This window comes from Pelophylax lessonae (genome assembly GCF_965119305.1).
Source record: "Pelophylax lessonae genome assembly, chromosome: 2".
Taxonomy (NCBI): domain Eukaryota; kingdom Metazoa; phylum Chordata; class Amphibia; order Anura; family Ranidae; genus Pelophylax; species Pelophylax lessonae.
This window is the reverse complement of record NC_138769.1, coordinates 248,417,575-248,440,081: the sequence shown is the minus strand read 5'-3', so window position 1 is coordinate 248,440,081 and position 22,507 is coordinate 248,417,575. Positions and strand designations below refer to the sequence as shown.

The window sequence follows — 22,507 nt, the reverse complement described above, 5'->3', positions numbered from 1 at the left end:
TACAGGTGTTTGGTTTTTTCAAGCCTCTAAATGCCCCTTTATGTTGGGCTATGTGGCCATGCACGCATAGGTGTTTATAGGCTTATTAGAAGAGGAGCATTTTAAAAGCGGATCATTTGGGCAGAGAAAACAAGAAACACATATGCACGCTAATGGCCAGAATCAATTATGGAGTGGCAAAACAAACTTAAAACCTTTGCATTTTACTTTGCTCAAAATAATCCTGTTTTCTTAAATAGATGCAAAGTCACAAATGATTGGTCTGTTGTGTTTTATTTTACATATTAAAATTTGGTATTCTCAAGTTAATTTTGTTATTTCTGTTTCTCATGTATAATAGCTGTAAACCATTCTATTTTAGGTTGTAAATTTGAAGCTTGTACTCTACCATCTCTGTACAAACATGGCCGCACACTCATTGGGCTCTCGGCCAAGAACTGAAGATGTGCTACAAGCTACAGGGGAGGCTCAAGATTTTAAAACTCTACTGCTGTCACAGCCTGTACTTGAAGGCTTGGAGGCTGCAGGATTTACCAAACCATCTCCAGTACAGAGCAAGGCTATACCACTTGGGAGATGTGGACTGGGTGAGTTGGTAAATGAATACTTTGAGGTATACCTATATGGACACATTTGCTGGTACTTTTCCATTAAAAATGGAATGCTCAATTTTCATTGACACCATCTTGCCGCTTAACCAGAAGTGCGTCACCCAGTGGCATATTGGTACACGCAGAGAAGGCAATAAAACGAGAGGAAGGCCTCTCTGCCATCTTACCATCCCAGCCTGAACTCTGGGATCACCAGGGGCAGGAAGCACTCCCAGGGCCTGAAAGAGCGCTGGGCTGCAGTAAGTCACCTTTTGTAGCAAACAAGGAAAGTAACCAAAGGGGAACACTTTAGACAAAATGTAACCGGAACTAGATTCGACTAGACTGAACACCTAGAAGAGGGTCCGATGACCACAGCTACCAGAGCCAAGGAAAAACAACAAACGTTGTGGTGTGTGTCCTGGAGGATCTGGAAACACAAAACAGCTGAGAATAAGGGAAGAGGAGGGGCCTTTTAAACTTTTCGATTTGTTTCCTATAGTGGGCAGAGTCAACCATCTTTCCTGGAAGATGAAGGGGTAAAGTGACAGTTGATGCAATCACACCCTGACGTACCCTTGACCTTGGAGCTCAGCATGTATCTTATTAGAAGTTTTTGGTCTATCATTCACTATCTTCTTTAATGTGGTGTCAATTTTCCTCTTGTGGCCTTATCCAAGGAGGTTGGCTACACTCTAATGGACCTTACAACTAATAATAAACTATGCACCTGTAACCTTAAGAACATCAATCTGCTTGGAGATGGTCTTAGAAGGGTTGATTGCAAGGAAGTTCTCTATATACTAAGAAAAAGAATGTGTAAGGAAAAAAAAATGTTTTTCTTACACATTATTGATAAAGTTGGCACAGCTTCCCAATGTTCATTAACCACTTGTTTACTGGGCATATTTACCCCCTTACTGCCCAGACCAATTTTCATCACTGTCGAACTTGGAAGGACATTTGCACGGTCATGCAATATTTTTCCTAAACAGAATTTTTTTTTTTTCCCACACACATAGAGCTTTCTTTTGGTGGTATGTAATCTTTTTCATAGTTTAAATTTTTCTTTCACTGTTATGCGCTGATGAGGAGGCATTGATGGGCACTAATAGGGGGCACTGAATGACAGCCCTGGTGGGCACTGTTGGAACTGCACTGATAATCAGTGTACATATCCCTTTTACACAAGCCAGTTATTGTCTTGTCTCCTTTTCTCTCTCCCCTTATGCTGTCAGCAAAGGAATGCCAATGCTGGCTTCTGTTTACCTCCGTGATCAGTTGTAATTGGACACAGCTGATCATGTGGTAAAGAGCCACTGATTGGCTCTTTATCTTAATCTGTATTCACAGAACACTATCATCATAGAGCGTGCCGCCCTCACTCCACAACGGGCACAACTGTACGACTGCACTGTAGCCGTTATTCGGCTATAGTGCAGTCAGCAAGTGGGTAAGCTAAGGGAAAATGCCCTTTTAAAGTTCAAATTCTTTTGCAAAGTGAATAATCGATCTTGCCTTTTAGTAATTCAACCCCATAGCCTTTAGACTCTCCGCTCTTAAATTTCCTTTCTGATTGCCACAAACAAGTCTCTCCTTTTGCTTTCTCTGATCCATGTCCAGTGTGGTGCACACGATGATGCCAAACAGCAGAGTGGCTAACTCATTTAAATGGGCTGATTTTAAAGATTGAAGGTGTGTGATAATTTCAGAAACAGTTTGAAATATCACTATGATCCAGTTAGTTATAAAGGCTTCTAGGGGTACTAACAATTCTGTCTAGGCCATTTTAGAATATCTTTATTAGGGGTCTTGAAATGAATCATAGCATCGATGCATCGCGATGCAGCCTTGAACAATTCGAATTCGATGCTGAGGAACGGCTGCATCGATTCATGGATGATGTCATCCCGGCTCCCCCAGGACAGCCCTGCCAGCGCACTCTAAAGTTAAAATAAATCGGTGTCAGTGAATCAGTTTCAGAGACCCCTTCCTACAGTGTATAAGGGTTAATGTAAACTGATGCCTCTCTCTTACCTTATTATTATCTCTGATCTTTCATTGCCATCATGGCCAGCCATTCTCCTTCTCCCCCCCCCTCCTCCCGGCCAGCCGGAGTGAACGTGACTGATGGCGATGCCTCTTTTTTTGGTAGTTGAGCTCCAGTTATTCCTGATTGAGCTCCTGTTTTACTTGATTGGCTATGTTTAGCCTTTGGGAAGTGTGTTATTGCTGTGTTCTTCCCACCCCCCATGTTTGACACTGCTTTGGGATGTCCCAAGGGTCAAGAAGATATGGAGCTGTGTCCATCATTGAATAAAAGAGAGAACTGGGTTTTTGTCTTACCGTAAAATCTTTTTCTCTGATGTTCATTGACGGACACAGCACCCATCCCTCTGTTGAGTTGGGTTATGATTTCTTCTGACACTGCTTGTTACAAATCTGAAGCCCTATAGCAGGAAGTGGGAGTATACCCCCTAGGACTGCCCTATAGGCGTAGTCAATTTTTTTCCACCTAGTGCCCTACTCCTGTAGAGGGCAGCATAACCCAATGGTCAGGAAGATATGTAGCTGTGTCCGTCAATGAACATCAGAGAAAAGGGATTTACAGTAAGACAAAAATCCAGTTTTTGTGCATTGCGCTTCAGTTATTTAGTAATAGAAGAATTGGGTAGAATATAGGCAACTGTTTAAATACCAACAGCCGCTCTTCCCTGCATGTTAGTGAAGTGTATGCTCCCTTAAGAATGTGGTTAAAGTATTTGTACTAAAAACTGGTTGGTTGTTTTTTGTTTTTATATTAAAATTGGCGACCTCTAGAATGCTTATTGTGCCTACCATAAAATTTAACTATGTAGAAGCTTGTTTGGACAAAATGTCACTAGAGTTAAAAGTACACAGTTACCTTTTTGTTTTATTGACTGCTGTTTAAGGGCTTATTCATTAAGGCGTTGCAGAAAGCTGCTGCATTCAGAGGGGGCAGCTGTCCGTGCTATGGGTGTGTGCAAACTGGTTGATTAGCTGCAACCAGAAAAGCTGTTTATGGAAGCAAAGAGATTGATTTATTAAAACTGGAGAATGCAAAATCTGGTGCAGCTCTGCATGGTAGCCAATCAGCTTCTACCTTCAGCTTGTTCAATTAAGCTTTGAAAATAAAATCTGGAAGCGGCTTTGTTTCTATGCAGATCTGCAGCAGATTTTGCAGTCTCCAGTTTTCCTAAATCAACCCCAAGGTGTCTGCATCCGGGCTGATTGGACTCTAATTGTATGTAATAAATCAGATTAGTGGTTACATGCAAGCAGCAGCGCCTATCATTGATTTGTACAGGCTTCTGACTGTGGTTTTTTACACATACTGCATGCATGCATGCCCATCAGCAAGAGTCTGATTTTCACCAGCAACTGAGCTAGATTGCTTAACTGAGTTGGCCCTTAATCTGAATCGTATAACTAATACTGTTTTCATTTTTTTACTCTACTAAATTTGTAGATTTAATAGTGCAGGCCAAGTCAGGGACGGGAAAAACATGCGTCTTCTCAACAGTGGCTTTAGATTCTCTGATTCTGGAAAATACTGCTACACAGGTATGTTTTTCCTGCATTCCTAATATATATATATATATATATATATATATATATATATATATATATATATATATTGTATGCTACTTTGTATTTAAGTAACATTTATTAAAGATGTTCTTTGTTTTTTAGATCCTGATTTTGGCCCCTACAAGAGAAATTGCAGTTCAGATCCATTCAGTGATTATTACTATAGGTAGCTGCATGGAAGGTCTGGAGTGTCATGTCTTTATTGGAGGGACTCCACTGCCTCAGGACAAAGCAAAGCTGAAGAAGTGCCATATAGCTGTAGGCTCCCCTGGTATTGAATTCTTAAAATATTCTAAATGGTGGTCCGATTAGATATTTATAGCTGTGTGCACATTTCTAAAATGCTTTATCCACAAAATCACACATTTTAATTCTTTGTTTTTTTTCAAACACAAGTCAGCATATTATAGACAGCTCAGAAGCTTAGTGGTTAGCAGGTCTGCCTTGCAGCACTAGGGATCTTGGTCCCTGTTAAGACACTGTCTGCATGGAGTTTGCACATGCTTTCTGTGCTTGCATAGGTTCCCCCTGGGGGTTCCAGTTTCCTCCCACACTCCAAAGCCATGCTGGTAGGTAAATTGGCTCCTGTCTCAACTTACTCTATATTCTACTTAGTGAGCCCAAGATGGCGGTCTCACCATCTTCAGCAGATAAAGCACTTTGAGTCCCCAACAGAGGAAAGCTCTATAAAAATATAAATAAAAAGTAAGAAAAGAAAATTAACCACTTAATGAACAAGCCTATTTCTGACACATGTTGTTTACAAGTTAAAATCTGTATTTTTTGCTAGAAAATTACTTAGAACTCCCAAACTATATATATATATATATATATATATATTTTAGCAAAGACTCTGGAGAATAAAATGGTGGTCGTTGCAATATTTTTTGTCATGCGGTATTTGCGCAGCGGTCTTTCGAACGCAATTTTATTTGGAAAAAATACATTTTACTGTATTTAAAAAAAACTAAACAGTAAAGTTAGCCCAATTTTTTTGTATATTGTGAAAGATGTCACACTGAGTAAATAGATACATGTTACAGTTTAAAATTATGCACAGTTGTGGAATGGTGACAAACTACTGTACTTAAAATTCTCCATAGGTGACGCTTAAAATTTTTTTAAAGGTTACCAGTTTAGAGTTAGAGGAGGTCTTTTTCTAGATTTATTGCTCTCGCTCTGACTATCATGGCGATACCTCACGTGTGGTCTGAACACTGTTTTCATTTGCGAGAACAACTTACGTGCGCATTTTGTTTCGTGTGCGAGCTCATGGTGACACATTACATTTTTTTATTTATTTTTTTGTCCTATTTTATTTGTTTTTTTTTAGCACTGTTTAAAAAAAAAAAAAAGTCTGAATACTTTTATTGCCCCAGACCCTCTGTGATTCAAAGTATTCAAAATGCAGAAATTGGCATTTTTGAATACTGACAGTTTTTTTTAAAAATCGGCGCCATTAGCAGCCGAGTAAACCGGAAGTGGCGTTGTGATGTCGTTTTCGGCTTACTACATTGGAGACCCGATCAAAGACGAATCTGGCGTTGTTCGGGACTCCAACCAGCCGAGGGACATGCAGGCTGGTTGCTCGGACCTCCCGGTGGGACAGGAGACCCGGGCAGAGCCACGGGAGGGGACGTCCCCTCCTGCTCGCTGGGATAACAGACGAGCGGCTGCTACCTCCTGAAAGCCGACTGCCGGGTCTAAAAAAAAAAAAAAACGGTACTGGGTTGATGCCTGCAGCTGCAGGCATCATCCCGGTACAGCTACTTCTGCAAGCCGACGTGCGGGAAGTGGTTAACGTTGGTGTATTAGTGTAGATAACGGCCACACGTGCTATTGATGTGCGTTTGAACTGAAAGCAAACTAGGTCAAATGCAGTCTTTTCTTGACAAAGGCTGCGTTTCCTTTTCAAATGCATGCATTAAGCAGGGTTGTTTGTGCATAGAAAAGGCTGCATTTGAGAAATTATAGTCCTGTTTTGTAGAAATAAAGGTCTAGAAGACACCCATTTACATCCTTACTTCACCTACCCCAAAATGGCATTTTAAATCCATATCAAAGGCACATCGATTACATATTTAGTGTAGATGTAAGTAGTGTGTGCCTTTTTTAAATCAAGAAGTAAGCTTTGTTGTATAGTAAGATAGTGATGACATTCCATAGAATCAAACTTAAGGTGAATCAAAGTCCAAAAACAAAAATGTAGCATATTGCTGATTACAGGTCCCTAGATGTGGTGTCTGCACTTGTTTTCTTTGAGACTTTTCTTCTTTTACCTTCATCCGGTTATCCTGTTAGTAACACATTTCCTGTCGTAGGATGGCTATACTCACTCCTCCATTGTGTTTAGCTTTGGTTGCCTCCAAGGCTGGGTTACAAATATGTCTGCCTGTGTTCATCTCCGTTACATGGGGGATGGGTAGTTAACAGAGGAAAGATGAGATTTTTTTGCTTTTAGCAACAAAGGCAGGCCATAGACTATGTGAATTTCTTTCCGGAAATCATGGGTTGCAATTCCCCCAGCAACACAGACGGCTCTGACGGGAATCCCTCCGGCCGAGAAATAATATTCTTCCGGTGTGGGGGGGGGGGGGGGCGTTGTGGTGTCAAGGCAGGAGAAGACATATAGCAGCCACTGGCGATAATCGCAAGTAAAAATCGCCAGGCTGGTTGTATCCAAGTTGATCAATTAACTTACATACAGCCTGCACATACAAGATTCTAATTGTCTATGGTTGGACTAACAAGAAGTGACAAGGGCACTGCATTCCTGGCAAGATGAACATTTATTTTTTGTACTTTCTAAAAATGTTTTTAGCATGAAAAATCTAATGTGGCCACCACTAAGGACTGGTAAACTGCATTATATTACATTTTTGTTCTTTATGTTATTGCTTATCTGAGTAGATAAAAAAAAAAATTTGTGGTTTTCAGAGTCATTGAGTTTACCCACCTCAATACTTTTACCCCCTTCCTGCCCAGGCCAATTTTCATCTTTCGGCGCTGTCACACTTGGGTGATACTTAATCACCGCTGGGTTTATTTTTTGCTAAAAAGAAAAAATAATTTCTCTTACGTCCTCCGACAGTCGCCGCCTCTCCATATTCGTCACTATGGGGTTATTGACCTTTTCTCCGTAGGAGTAGCTAGGCAACAGAATATGTCAATATTAAAGCTTTTAGCATATCCCACCCCCAGGGGGTGGTCCCCTCAGTCAATACCCTCCTGCTTCCTGTATCCATACCTCAGTTTCATTGTCTAGCTATGAGGAGTAGCAGGCTGTTTCTGTGCTGGGGCTTTTTGTCTCAGCCTTTATCTTCTTTTTTGATTTTATTTGAGTTTTTTTCTCTCTCTTTACTTAGCTGTTAATTTCTTCAGCATTAGTTAGTTCTTCTGATGAAGAGGATCGTGCGGGCTGGGTCTCGGGCTGGCCCCCCTGGTCGCAGGTTGTGGGCCAGTGGCTTCCCAGCCTGCCATCGAGCATTCAGTCAGGTTTTTTCCTGGCATGTTTGAACGACCCATCCCTGTTCGCTGCAGGGATGCTGCGGTGAGGTGGCTACCTCACTGGACGCCATGCGGTTTCGCACCGCAGTTCTACTGCGTCCTGGCTGCGACTCTCCCTGTCTTTTGTGCAGCGGCTTGATCGCTTGGGCGGGCTCCCCATGCCAGTCAGAAGGTAAGTGTACTCTGTGTGGGGACCTGTCTGTTTAGTGGGTGTCAGTCTGGGACTGTGTAACCCTGCTTTCCTGTACACACTATGGGGCTCCCTGGCTGGTTTGCTGCCTTATGTGGGCTGCAAGGAGGGGGGCTGTCATGCACTGTGCTGTGTTGCAAGTGGTGTATTTTTTCTGTGTGACATGCTGTATGCTGTGGGGCATGCTGTGAGACATGTTTATGCATACATGCGGCGGCCGCTGCTGCGGTCCGCCATTTTTTTTATTAATAGCTTATGATGGCCATTACTGCATGAGGAGAGCGGCGTTTTTGGCGCCAAGCGACGCCATTTTGGCGGCGATCGCTCAGGCCACATGTCAGCGCTGCAGGATCTGCCTTTGCAGTCCCCCACCGGCGGCCATTTTTGTGGAGCCTTCCATAGGCTTTATAGGAGCGGTCTGTATTACATCACTTCCTTTGCCCTGAGACCAGCGATCGTTGCAGCAGCCTGAGGGATCTCTCCAGGTTTACCTTCCTTATTCCTGTATTCCTTGCCTAAGTTTTTGTACTTCTCCCTGTGGGGGTCGGTGTGTGCTGTGTGTGCGGGGGGCTAAGCTCGCCGTGCTCTTAAAGGGGCAGTACCCCTTTTTTTCCTGCAACATTTTGGGGCATGGATTCTCAGGAAAGCATATTTCCTCCCACTTTAGTGGGGGGCCAAGGGTCTGCTGTTTCCCCCGAGGGGGGCGATTTGGCTACCATTGTGGCTAACCTAGCTGCTCAGGTGCAGATGCTTGTGGCTGCTCAATCCACAAAACGGCCCAGAGTTTCAATTTCCTCTGATTCAGAGGGTGATGGTGATGGGGCTGCTATGGCGGGGGTCCCCTTATCGGGGTCCCGTTCGTCCCTGGACCTTGTAGGGTCGGAAGGGGAGGCAGAGGTTGAAGGGGTTGATGATTCCCCCCCTGGCTCGTCTGAAGAGCTTGCAATCATGGATGAATTGGTTGCTTCTATCAAACAAACGCTGCATTTGCAGGATGAACCATGTCCTCCTGCCGTCCTGGCCTCTTATGGGACGCAGCGGAGACGCAAATCATCGCAGGTTTTTCCTTGCACTGAGGATTTTCAGCGCGCTGTTAGTGAACAATGGCGCAATATAAAGAAGCCTTTTGCTGTGCCAAGTAGTTTCAAGCTGCGTTACCCCTTCACACCCGCCACTGATGAACGTTGGTGTGTGCCGCCTCCGGTGAATCACGCGGTGGCGGTTTTGAATAAATCTACTGCGATTCCGGCAGAGGATACCCTGGTGTTCCGGCATCCCACGGACAGGAGACTGGAGTCTCTTGCCCGCCATACTTACTCGGTTACCGGTTCCATGCTAAAAGCTATTTTTGCTTCCCTTATGGCAGCTCAGGCTGTCGCAGATTGGACGCAGGTGCTCAGGCGCGTCCTGGTGGCTGATTCTGCCCCGCCGACGACGTTAGCTATGGTGGATCAAATTCACCAGGGTGTCATGTATTTGTGTGAGGCGGACTTAGATATAATCCCTTTGGCTGCACGTGTGCACAGCGTGGCGGTATTGACACGCCGCTTGATTTGGCTGAAATGTTGGTCTGTGGACCAATCTTCTCGCAAAACTTTAGCTAATCTGCCCTATACGGGATCTCGCCTTTTTGGCGACTCCTTGGATACGCTGATAAAGGGGATCTCTGGGGGTAAGAGCCCGCTCTTGCCCCAGTCTCACAAGACTAAGGGTGCTCAAGGTAAGAAGCATGCTTCGTTTAGACCCTCTCAGGGGTCCTTTCGTGCCTTTCGGTCGCACTATAAGGGCAAACCCTTCAAAGGTCAAGGCTCCCAAAAGAAGCCGTGGACAGGTAGGCAGAAGTCCGGCCAGTCCGGGTCCGCTGCCCATAACAATGCGGCCTGAAGGGGCGCCCTCACCCAGTTCTGGGGTGGGGGGACGTTTGCTTGGTTTTCTTCAACCCTGGCTGGCCCGCGTTCGGGACAGGTGGGCTCAGGAGATCGTTCGGTCCGGTTACAAGATCGAGTTTCTCTCTCGGCCGGCGAGCAGATTTTTTCCCTCAAATCTTCAACTTTCTCAGGAGCGTTTGCGAGATCTGCACCTGGCGGTGCGGGACCTGCGGGCTCAGGGAGTGGTGGTTCCGGTGCCCCATCGGGACAGATTTCGGGGGTTTTGTTCAAATCTGTTCACTGTGCCCAGAAAGGAGGGCAAGGTACGTCCAATTCTGGACTTCAAAGCTCTGAGCCGCTTTGTGCGGGTTCGCAAGTTCCGCATGGAATCGCTGCGCTCGGTGGTGGCTGCTCTAGTTCCGGGAGAATTCATGGCATCCATCGATTTGAAGGATGCGTACCTTCACATTCCCATTTTCGAGGGTCACCAGAGGTACCTTCGATTCGCCATTGTGGAGGATCATTACCAATTCGTGGCGCTGCCTTTTGGTCTCGCTTCGGCTCCGCGGGTGTTCACCAAGGTGCTTGCCCCGGTTCTGGCTTTATTGAGAGCCCAGGGCATCTCGGTCCTGGGGTATCTGGACGACATTCTGGTTCGGTCTGCGACCAGTCAGGGTCTGGTGAAAGACCTGTCCGTCACGATGCAAACTCTACAGGAGTTTGGTTGGACGATAAATTTTCCAAAATCGACGCTGTGCCCGTCGGTTCGTCTTCCCTACCTGGGAATGATCCTGGACTCTGTTCAGTCGAAGGTCTTCCTGCTGGACGACAAGATCAGGACACTTCAGGAAGAAGTAAGGTCCCTCCGGGACGTTCCGTGCTCGTCCCTCCGGACGGGCATGAGGTGTCTGGGATTGATGGTCTCGGCTTTCGAGGCGATCCCCTTTGCCCAGTTTCACACGAGGGGTCTCCAAGCGGAGATCCTGTCCAGGTGGGACGGGCGACCACAATCTCTGGATCTTCAGATCTCGTTGAGTCCTCGCACCAGAAGGGATCTTCTGTGGTGGCTACAGTCCCCGGCGGTGTCGGGGGGCAAGTCTTTTCGTCCTCTTTCGTGGACGGTGATCACCACGGACGCCAGCCTGTCGGGCTGGGGTGGTGTTCTAGGCGTTCTGTCCACCCAGGGTACTTGGTCGGAGGGGGAATCCTCCCTTCCGATCAACATTCTGGAATTGCGGGCGATAAATCTCTGCCTTCGACGTTGGACGGACAGGCTTCAGGGCCGTCCGGTTCGGGTGCAGACGGACATTGCCACAGCGGTGGCCTACATCAACCACCAAGGGGGCACCAGGAGTGCCCGAGCGGCTCGGTAGGTGGCCGACATTCTGGCTTGGGCCGAGACGCACGTCCCGGCGATCACGGCGGTTCACATTCCGGGGGTGGAGAACTGGCAGGCGGATTATCTGAGTCGCCAGACCCTGGACCAGGGGGAATGGTCACTCCACCCGGATGTCTTCCAGATGTTGTGCGCGAAGTGGGGTCTTCCAGATGTGGACCTGTTCGCGTCTCGTCTGAACAACAAGGTGGGAAGGTTCGTGGCAAGGACGCGCGATCCTCGGGCAGACGCATCGGACGCGTTAGTGGCTCCTTGGCATCAGTATCGACTGATGTATGCATTCCCACCGATTCACTTACTGTCCAGGTTCCTTCGCAGGTTGTCCTCGGAACCGCTCACGGTGATTCTGGTGGCGCCAGACTGGCCTCGCCTGTCTTGGTTCGCAGACCTCGTGAATCTGGCGGTCGACGCTCCGTGGCGTCTGCCTCTTCGAGAAGATCTTCTGTCTCAAGGACCGATATTCCATCCTGCTTTACAGTCGCTGGCTTTGAAGGCCTGGCTGTTGAAACCGAGGTCCTGAGGGATAGGGGTCTCTCCCCTGAAGTCATTCACACTTTGATCAACGCTAGAAAGGCCTCTTCAGGGAAGATATACTACCGTACTTAAAAGGCCTATTTTGCCTGGTGTGAGTCCAGGGGGTTTTCCCCCTCGCTCATACTCGGTGTCTAGGGTGTTGTCTTTCCTTCACCGGGTGTGGACCAGCGTTTGGCGTTGGCCACGATTAAGGGTCAGATTTCTGCGCTGGCCGTTCTTTTTCAACGCCCTGTGGCGTCTAATTCTTTGGTTAGCACCTTTGTTCAAGGGGTGCGACACCTGGTCCCTCCTAGGAGGGAGCCTTTGCCTCCATGGGACTTGAACCTTGTTCTGTCCGTGTTGCAGCATGCTCCCTTTGCAAAGATCAGGGAGATCTCGTTGCCTCTGTTGTCCAAGAAGGTCGCTTTTTTGGTGGTGATCACTTCGGCTCGCAGAGTGTCGGAGCTGGCAGCCTTGTCCTGCAGGTCTCCGTATTTGGTGATTCACTTGGATAAGGTGGTCTTGCGACCTAACCCTTCTTTTCTTCCGAAGAGGATCTCGGAATTTCATCTCAATGAGGACATTGTCTTGCCTTCACTTTGCACGAAGCCTAGACATCCGAAGGAGGTGGATTTACATTCTCTGGATGTTGTTCGGGCGATCAGGGTTTACCTGTCGGCGACTAAATCCTTTCGCAAGACGGATTCTCTATTTGTCCTTCCTGAGGGGCCTCGGAAGGGCTTGGCGGCATCGGCCTCTACCATCGCCAAATGGATCAGACAGACTATTGAGCAGGCATATATTTTGAAGGGTAGTAGTAGAAAACAGAGGGTGGCGCTCACTGGCGTCAGTGAATGACTGTACTCTATGGAAGACTGTGGAATGTCTCTTTAAATAAATATAGTGTTTATTGAATACATAATGAACCATAAAAAATGATAAAAAAAGCCACTACAGCCCCAACATTCCTGACATTCCTGAGTCTCCTAGGGTTGTTGTAAGATCAGGGAGAATGTAAATATTCCAAAAAGACCTAGGGAAATGTTGACATCACTCTTGGTGACAATAGGGTGGCAGTAGATACCTCGGATGCCGCTGAAGCGTTGTTACCAGGCTCGGAAGGGGACACTGTGCGCGGCCGCCGCACGGTCCCACAGTTGATGACAGTCCGCCTGTGTACAGATGTCTGAGTCCTCCGTTGCTTCCGTGGTGGCCGGAAGTGACGTGGGGATCGCGTCACCGGAAGTGACGATGGTCTATGGACAGGGAGTCAGGGCCGATCGCGGATGTAAACAGACTTGCTTTCCGGTTGCCGCAACTACATGTTTCGCGCCATGCGCTTTGTCAAGTTGCGGCAATCGGCAACCGGAAAGCCTTTTAAGCCGGACTGATGGGCGGGCTAGTAAAAAATTGTCCAATAGCAAACAACCAAAGCTGAAAAAGGAGGGGAAAAAGGAAAAACAAAAGGTGTATATTGCGGGATCCCACAACAACCCTGGGAATAACATACAATTCACAAGGAATATACAAAAGTCAATACCCAATGCTGAACAATCTATATGATTCCATAAAAGATAATGACAAATTGCGCCTTATTTGCAGAATACCGTCATGCACTAAACAATGATGACAATAAGAATATATATGTTGTAAAATACAATATACTAAATGATGGTTAACTAATGATAAACCTTCATGCATTGAGATCATGGTATATTAAAAATATATATCAAATGTAATAAAAAATATGTAATATTTTATGTAATATAATGTCTAGCTAAAATTATCCATAAAAATAAAATGACTTCATTATGCTAAGCATATATATGTATGTACACAATAAAAATAGCCATTGTCCTGAGATGCGTATTACCATATATAATCCACATAAAAGCACGGTATGTGAAAATTATCGAATAGAAAGCTAAAATCAATAAAAAATATATTTTGTAGGTATAAAAATCCATGTATTTAAATATATAAAAGGGAACTGATTAAGGCAGAAGGAGGTATCTATAAATATGCTAACTGGCAGGAACCTAATGAAGGGCCAAAGTGTCACACCACACTGTTGATCTCTAATTCTTCATTCAACCCATTTGGAGCCAAGGAACCGAATTTGTAAATCCAAAAGACCTCCCTTTTACATAAAAGGGAGTAACGCTCGTTATCCGTTAATGTACCTTTTGGAATACTTTCAATAGCCATGACCTCCAAATGTTTGAAATTTTTTTCATGTTTCAAGGCGAAATGTCGGGGGACACTGTGTTTGTCACAGCCCTTTTGGATGAACCTACGATGTTCACCCACACGTTTGCGTAGGGTGCGCATGGTCCGTCCTATGTAAAGCGACCCGCAGGGACACCGTAATTCATAAATCACGTACTCAGTGGAGCACGTGATGAAGTGTTTGATGTTGAACGTGTCACCTTTGTTGCTGATGGAAGTGCAACCGTGAACGACGGACTGACACATCAGACATCCCCTCTTCTTACATCGGAAAATTCCTGTTCTACTGTCGAAGTAAGATCTGATATCAAGAGGGGCCCGTGACTGGGTTTTTAATTTGCTGGGGGCCACTATATTCTTTATGGTTCGTGCCCGCTTAAAGGTGACCTGTGGGGTAGGTGGTAGAACGGGAGCCAATCTACTATCAAGGCGGAGAATGCCAAAATGTTTTTTAATGATGTTGGAGATGGCCCTATACTGATCGTTAAACCCCGTGATGAACCTCACAGTGTTCTTGTTTTCATGCTGGGTGTATTTACGGGATGGTGCAGGTTCCAAATGAGCCTGAAAGGCACTTTGGACTAATGATGAAGGATAACCTTTATCAAAAAAACACTTACTCATCCTGGCACCCTGATTGCAGTAGTCCATGGGATCGGAGCAATTCCTCCGGAGCCTATGGAATTGGCCCCCAGGGATGTTACGCTTCCGGGCTGGATGGTGGCAGCTCGTATAGTGGAGGCAGGAATTACCACTTGTAGATTTAATACGGTTACTACTTGTAATGAGGGGGCCATCATGGGAAAGTACCAGATCTAAAAAAACCAATTCCCTCGGATCGGTCACCGAAGTGAATGAAAGGCCCATGGAGTTGGCATTACAGTGGGCCACAAAGGAATTGAAGATCTCGATGCCCCCATTCCAAATGAGGATGATATTGTCAATATATCGTCCATAATAGACGATATGACGAGAGTAAGGGTTGTTACTCCAGATGGACAATTCTTCCCATAGGCCCATTGTAAGATTGGCGTAAACCGGGGCAAAATTGGCGCCCATAGCGGTGCCTTTAATCTGTAGATAAAACTGTTTGAGATAAGAAAAATTGTAGTGCCTCAAACAAAAATCAGTGCAATCAGTGATAAAAATGGATTGTGCAGAATTAAACGAATCTGATTGAACCAAAAAATGTTGTATAGCTTGAAGACCTATATCATGTGGTATTGAAGTGTACAAAGATGTAACATCAAGGGAGGCCCACATATAATCTTCCCAAGTATAGGATATACAGTATATTTTGAAGGGAAAAGTTCCCCCTATGCCTGTGAAGGCGCACTCTACCAGATCGCTGAGTACGTCTTGGGCCTGTCATCATCGGGCTTCTGTGGCCCAGGTGTGTAAGGCGGCGACTTGGTCGTCCGTTCACACCTTCTCAAAGTTCCACAAAGTGGATGTTCAGGCATCGGCAGATGCTTCCTTTGGCCGCAAGGTTCTTAGTGCGGCAGTGCCTTAGGGTCCCTTATTTTTTTGGGCCCTTGGCTGTTTGGGATGTTTTTATCCCTGGGTTATTTGTTTTTCCTGGGTTGTTGCTCCTGTTGAGCAAAGTTTTTTTCATGCTGCCCAGCTGGTTTCCTTCCTTTAGTAAGGTTCCTTTCTCTGATGTGGGTCCGGTGTTGCCTTAGGCGCGGCTGCGTTTTCCCACCCCTCATGTATGCACTGCTTTGGGACGTCCCCATAGTGACGAATATGGAGAGGCGGCGACTGTCGGAGGACCTAAGAGAAAACGGAATTTTTGTAAAATCTTACCTGTAAAATTCCTTTCTCTGAGTCCTCCACAGTCGCCGCCCCCGCCCCTCTTTTGGGGTTTGTTTATGTACTCTACTGCTATTCTACTGAAACTGAGGTATGGATACAGGAAGCAGGAGGGTATTGACTGAGGGGACCACCCCCTGGGGGTGGGATATGCTAAAAGCTTTAATATTGACATATTCTGTTGCCTAGCTACTCCTACGGAGCAAAGGTCAATAACCCCATAGTGACGAATATGGAGAGGCGGCGACTGTCGGAGGACTCGGAGAAAGGAATTTTACCAAAATTCCGTTTTTTGAAGAAGAAAAAAAAGAGAAGAAAAAAATCTTTTTTTTATTTCTGTCAGAAAATTTAGTAAATAATTTTTTTTCTCCTTCACTGATGAGGCTGCACTGATGGGGTGGCACTGATGGACAATATGTGGCACTGAAAGGGCGCACTGATGGGCATTGCTGGGCAAAGATTGGCATACCTGGGCACAAATTGGTGTCACTGATGGGTACAGGTTGGCATCACAGATGGGCAGAGTGGCATCACTGATGGGCACTGTAATCAGAGCACTGATGATTAGTGACCTGATTACCTATACATGTTTGAAGAGATGCTGCTTATCGGCCCTCCTCTCCTCACACTCTGCCATGTAAACAAGTGATCGGCTGTGATTGGGACACAGCCGATCACATAGGTAAAGGGCTTTGGCTCTTTACCGAGATCGGGGTTGCGTCGTGTTCAGGGACACAGCGCAACCGTGATCGCCCCCGCGGCGAAACTGACGTCGGCACAGAACAAGAGCTTCCCTACTCCGCTGTCATTTTTCTGTACGGCGGGCAGGAAGCTGTTAAAGTGAATCTGTTACATGCTAATAAATTGGGTATTTATTTTTTCGACTTGTGGCTCCTTTTGAGAGTAACACAAAAATATTAACTGAACTTCCTCTAAATCTACTGTCATTTTTGTGAATTTTGGAACGTGTTCAACTGAAATAGATTCTTAAATCAGAAACAGATTTTCCCCACTCTAACCAAACCTTAGATACAAAAAGTAAACAGATGTTGCAGCCCGCAGCTCATTTCTTCCCATATCACAAAAAAGTAAAAATAATTCAAAGTACAGTGCAACAATATAAAAAAAAATCTATAAAATGTGCAATGAAACAAAAATAATGATGCCATAATTGAAACAAACCTCATAAAGTGAAGTCCACATATTAATCTCAAAAAGTCTTTCATCAAATGTATTCTGACTCCTTGAATTCAATGTGATCCACAATATATTGCAGTCTGTGCTCCACCGCAGTACCCACCACCTGTCACTGCAGCTTCTTACTTTTACACTCAGGTAAGGACATAAAGGGCTTTCCCAGCCAGGGTTGAAAATCTGCAGCAATCCTTCAAACAGCCTCAGATAGCTCATCCATCCATTGTTTGATTCAAGGTGTAGCACATTTAGCCAGCAAAAAAAAAACCTCTCATGGTTTAGTAAATAAACACTCAATCATTAATAAGCCCAAACGATTAAAAATACTCAAGTGCACTTAAAAATCCCAGTGCACAAGGTGAATTGCCTTTTTATTTGGCTTTATGTGCTACATGTTGAATCCCACCATGGATGGATGGAGCTGCACTTTTAATTATTTTTACTTGAAATAGATTATTGGCTTGTGTAACTGCTTCACTTTAATTCCCTGTACTAATAAACGTCACCCTTATGCTGGCAATGGGGTCTTACATGAAAGTGTCTTTTTTTTTTTTTTTTTTCCTTGTTGCAGGCAGAATAAAACAATTGATAGAAATCGGTTTCCTTAACACAGCCAGTATTCGTCTCTTTATTCTTGATGAAGCAGATAAACTTCTAGAAGAAGGGAGTTTCCAGGATCAAATTAAGTAGGAACTGTACAATTAATTTGCATTAAAATACAAATTAAATTATTATTATTATTTTTTTTTTCATTAATGTTTTGTTTTATCAGCTGGATTTATTCATCACTTCCGGCTACCAAGCAAATGCTGGCAGTTTCGGCAACATACCCAGAATCCCTAGCAAGAGCACTAACAACGTACATGCGAGAGCCAATGTTTGTCAGGTTGAATGCAACTGACCCTAGTCTTCTTGGTACGTTAAATAGCAAAGACTGAACTTAAATGTATGTGTATTGGAGTCTGATTTTTATCCTTTATTGCTTTGGTTTAGGGTTAAAGCAATATTATAAGGTGGTAAATTCACACCCACTTCCACACAAGACTTTTGAAGAGAAAGTACAACATTTGCAAGAACTGTTCAGCAGAATTCCTTTTAACCAAGCTTTAGTGTTCTCTAATCTTCATACCAGGTAACTTCATGTTTTTCTCTTTTTAATATCCGTGAAAAAGACACCTTCTACCAAAGCATTAGGATAAGGTGTTCCTTTGTAATGCTATCAGACTGAGAGAATTCAGTCAGGCACTACTGCCACACTGGAAGCTTCCTAATGAGAGAATGCAGAGCAATGACTTTGTTCGTGAGCTGCTGTTCTGAACTGCATTGCATTCTGTACAGGGTCCTCAGGGACCTTTGGACCTGGCTGTGTAGTGTGGCAGTGGTGTCTAAGTAGTAAGACTGTCTGAATAGTATAAAATCTTTTCACAGGTAAGATGATTTACATATATGTATTTCCACTGAGTAATAACATTTTTACCTTGGCGATACCATGCACATAAATAAACTTTTCTATAGTTCTTTGCAGAACATAGGATTTTAGAAACCGTTAGGTTATTCTGTTATAGGAGTTTGGAGCACTGGAAAACAGAAAAATCAAGAGTCAGTGCCAACTTAGAACTCTTTCTCTACCCAGTATGTCTTTTTTTTTTTTTTTTTTTGTTCTGTTGTTTTCTAGGTTAGGTGCCTTTTTATTGAGGTTTACTGAAACAATGTGTAGATTATTATTTTGCTAGCCTCTCCTGTCTCTGGAATTTTTTTTTCATTTCCTCTATATAGCAGCTTTTCCTATCTGCTTTTCTTAAGCGTTACATTTGGAGGCTGTACCCCACCTGAGGCATTTTCTCTGTTAGTTGCACCCTCATTCAAATGCAGTATGCCAGCCACTGGGGGACTTGCCAACCAGGTGCGGGACATGCTGAGTTATATTGAGGGACGCAGACAGATAGCTGCTAGACGCAAACAGTGTGTAGTGACCTGGAATACCAAAGGCAGAGAAAACAGCAGTGTTAGAGATGGAGATCTCTCTGTTCGGTGCATATTCATCATGGAAGAGCTCCACAGAGGCAGCACTATAGAAATCCTAGAAAACCTAGGGAAAAAAAAGGCATTTCGAGGGAAAGCCAGAAAAGAGAGTGTGTACCAAAGGGGAATACACAAACTATCTCCTTGTGCTTTTATTGAAATGTCACCAATATTTCAATTAAAAACTAAACAATGGCACATATACTTGAACTGTATGAAAGCAAGGATATTTTTTAGGTACTCTTCTACTGGTGTGCATGCCCTATTGTGTATAATAACCAGTCCCTACTGCTCCCTTCGCTAGCAAGGACCTGACCACTCAGGTTATATTTTTTTTGACATTGGACCTCATGTCCAACTAGAGTAGACCAGCTAACACCTGCAAAAGAACAAACCAAGGGTGCACCAGCCTAGTGCATTATCCCAAGGGTACTTTAATTATAAGAAAGTGCAAAAACATACTCACAAACAAAGGTATACATCATGTCAAGTCAGTCATGTGGCACAGCGAATAGTGGGACCCATAGTAGGCCAACGCCAAGAAGATAATGTCCGCAATCCAGAACTGGCTTACATGTTTCAAGGGTAACACTTTCCCCATCGCCTGCATGGCTGGAAGACCCCATCGACAGAGGACCCTGTTTTCTATTATCAGCAGGTGGCACATGTCTTTTGCTGCATATACTCTGATGTGGATAGAGTACATGTAAAGGCCTGATCTGTATCTAATCATTCTTCTGTGGCCGATCTCCAGTCTCTGAAATTTTCTCCTGATTCCTTCCCTGTAAGGTTCTGACCCTTTACAGATCAACATTTTTAACTGTTCCACTATGGTATCTATCCGGGGAAGGGCCAGATGTCTCTTATAACCATATTCTGTATTGGGTTAGGCAGGTCATGCCAAGCTTTCTCTGTCATGCCCCAAAGATACTTTTGGGTATTTTGGATGAGTTTTGCTCATCCTCCTCCTCCTTTTTCTAGTGTTTTATGTGCATCAGTCTGGGAAAATAGTATACCTTAGCAATTGCCTATACTTTTAAGGACACCTCCCGAGCACCCTACCTCCCTTACCCAAACAGACTTCAAGATTGGTACCCCTGGGTTGTCAGACTCAGGGGTCCTTTTGGCTATCACCTTGACGATGTTTTGTTTATCTCATGCTGGATGGTTGCTCTGACCAAGCAACCTCATTCATATCTTGGGCATCTTCCACTGACCTTGCATTTGTAGATTGACTGGTCTCCTCTTGTGAAACTGTTTAGCCCATGGTTACCACTGGGGGCCTGTTTTCTTGGGATTTTGACCCATTGATCTTTTTTTTTTTTTGTTGATTGTGTTGTATTGTTGGTCTTGTCAGGCAGTTGCCTTGTTCTTGTTGGTGTCTTTTTACTGGTGCAGGTTCAGAGTTCTTTGTCCTGGTCTGTAGCCTTTCATGGTCCTTGCCAGATTTCGCTGTCTTGCAGGGGTCTTTATCTTCATCTGGTTCAGATTCAGGTATTCATCCTTCTGGTAGTCCAGTGGTACAGATAGACCCTGTTCCCTGGTTCTGCCAATTGCTATTATCCACTCATCAACTGGACTGTTTTTAGACATCCCAACTGTTTATAAATTCTTGTGTCCCACGATGGCGATTTTTACACTTACCATAAATTCTGTTTCTAAGTTTTTAGCCCAGACCCCTATGTGTTTTTATTGGTCTTATGTACTGCTGGTATGTGCAGACACCTCATCATGATATCCAAATGGGGGATCAAATCAGGTTATGTCTTGCGACCTTTAGACTGTTTTGATCTATTCCATAATTTTTTGCAATCGAAAGATGGGTCAAAGTGGTAAAATTGCCATATGAATGTATGTATGGTCAGCATAAGAGTTTTTCCTGGTTTTTTTTTTTTTTGCTGGTGTACAGCTTAGAATTAAAGCAAGCTCAAAGTGGTTCTTAGCCCCGGAGGATTTTCCTGCTTAACGTCCAGGCCACTTTTTGCAACTTGGCACTGCGCGACTTTAACTGACAATTGCGGTGTCATGCAACTCCGTACCCAAATTAAATTTATGTCCTTTTTTTCCCCACAAACAGAGCTTTTTGGTGATATTTGATCACCTCTTTTAATTTTTTGCGATCTTAATAAAAAAAAGAGTGAAAATTTTGCGAAAAAAAAACAATTGACATTTTCTACTTTGACAGTTAAAAAAATATCCAATATATTCAATTGTTGTCATATATTTAGGCCAAAATGTATTTAGCTACATGTCTTTGACAAAAGAAAATCTAAATGAGCATATTTTTAACCACTTTAAGAACGGAAGATTTTTTCCCCATTCCTGACCAGGCTATATTTTGCGATTTGGCACTGCGTTATTTTAACGGACAATTGTGCGGTCATGCGACGCTGTACCCAAACGAAATTTATGTCCTTTTTTTTTTCCCCACACACATAGCTTTCTTTTGGATGTATTTGATTACCTGTGCGACTTTTAATTTTTAAAAAAAAGAGCGACAATTTTGGAAAAAAAAAAAAAACAATAATTTTTACATTCTGATATATAACATTCCCCAAAAAAATCGAATTTTTTTTAACATTTTAGGCCAATTTGTTTTCTGCTACATATTTTTGGTAAAAAAAAAATCACAGTAAGCGTATTTTGATTGGTTTGCGCAAAAGTTATTGTGTTTACTAGCTACGGGAAAGATTTGTCATTTTTATTGTTTATTGTTTTTTACTAGTAATGTCGGCGATCTGTGATTTTTTTTTTTTTTTTTCTTTTTTGCGGGACTGTGACATTGCGGTGGACAGATCGGGCCCCTAACTGACATTTTTGACACTTTTGGGGGTACCAGTGACATTACTACAGTAATCAGTGCTATATATATGCACTGTTACTGTAATAATGACACTGGCAGGGAAGGGGTTAACACTGTTGGTGATCAAGGGGTTGAATGTATGCCTCATGCTTACTGACGTGTGTGGGAGGAGGGGGTTGTGTGACAGAGACCCAGATCGCAGGTTCAGCTATGCTGAATCCTGTAATCTGTCCCTGTCTGTCACAGAGGAGATTCGCCCGCTTTGTTTACACAAGTGGGCGGATTTCCTCACTCGATCCCCGACGATCGGGGAAGAGCGGCGGTGATCACCGCCTCCTTCGCTGGCCCGACTCCCGTTGTGTCCGAATTCAGCGGGAGTGAGCACAGCAGTGACCCTGGGGCAAGCAGCTTTCTTTGGGAGCACTGCTCCAGGGAGAGGAGCCAGGACTATTGCACAGAGCAGGTGAGTATAACATGTTTGTTGTTTAAAAAAAAAAAAAGTAAAAGGAAGCTTTAATTACCACTTCAAGGCAGCACAATTGCTGTTCTGTAGTATAAAATTCATACTTTCCCCAGTCATCCTCCAGGACGGTCACATGAGAGATAGGCTCCACCTCCTGCAGGAAACACAAGCACACAAGTTTAAAACAAGCCGCCCTAGGCTGCCCCTTCAGTTCTTGTGTTTCCTGCGTCCTGCAAGCACAGCACCAGGGGATAACTCCCCAGTTTGTTTTTTTTAGGACCTGGAAACAGGTTCTTATTACCCAGGGC

At 44.2% G+C, this 22,507-nt stretch overlaps 1 protein-coding gene across 1 annotated transcript in view; it reads left to right on the top strand.

The window, feature by feature from the left end:
* Positions 1 to 403: 403 nt before the first annotated feature.
* The window catches only part of DDX20 (DEAD-box helicase 20), a gene marked incomplete at its 5' end in the record, with an annotated part of 66,453 nt that continues 44,349 nt past the window's right edge, over positions 404 to 22,507 (top strand). The window contains 6 exons of the mRNA XM_082248472.1: positions 404 to 587; positions 4,081 to 4,175; positions 4,305 to 4,473; positions 17,483 to 17,597; positions 17,684 to 17,826; positions 17,905 to 18,043. Coding sequence (XP_082104598.1) covers positions 404 to 587; positions 4,081 to 4,175; positions 4,305 to 4,473; positions 17,483 to 17,597; positions 17,684 to 17,826; positions 17,905 to 18,043 — 845 coding nt within the window. The remainder of the gene's footprint in view (positions 588 to 4,080; positions 4,176 to 4,304; positions 4,474 to 17,482; positions 17,598 to 17,683; positions 17,827 to 17,904; positions 18,044 to 22,507) is intronic.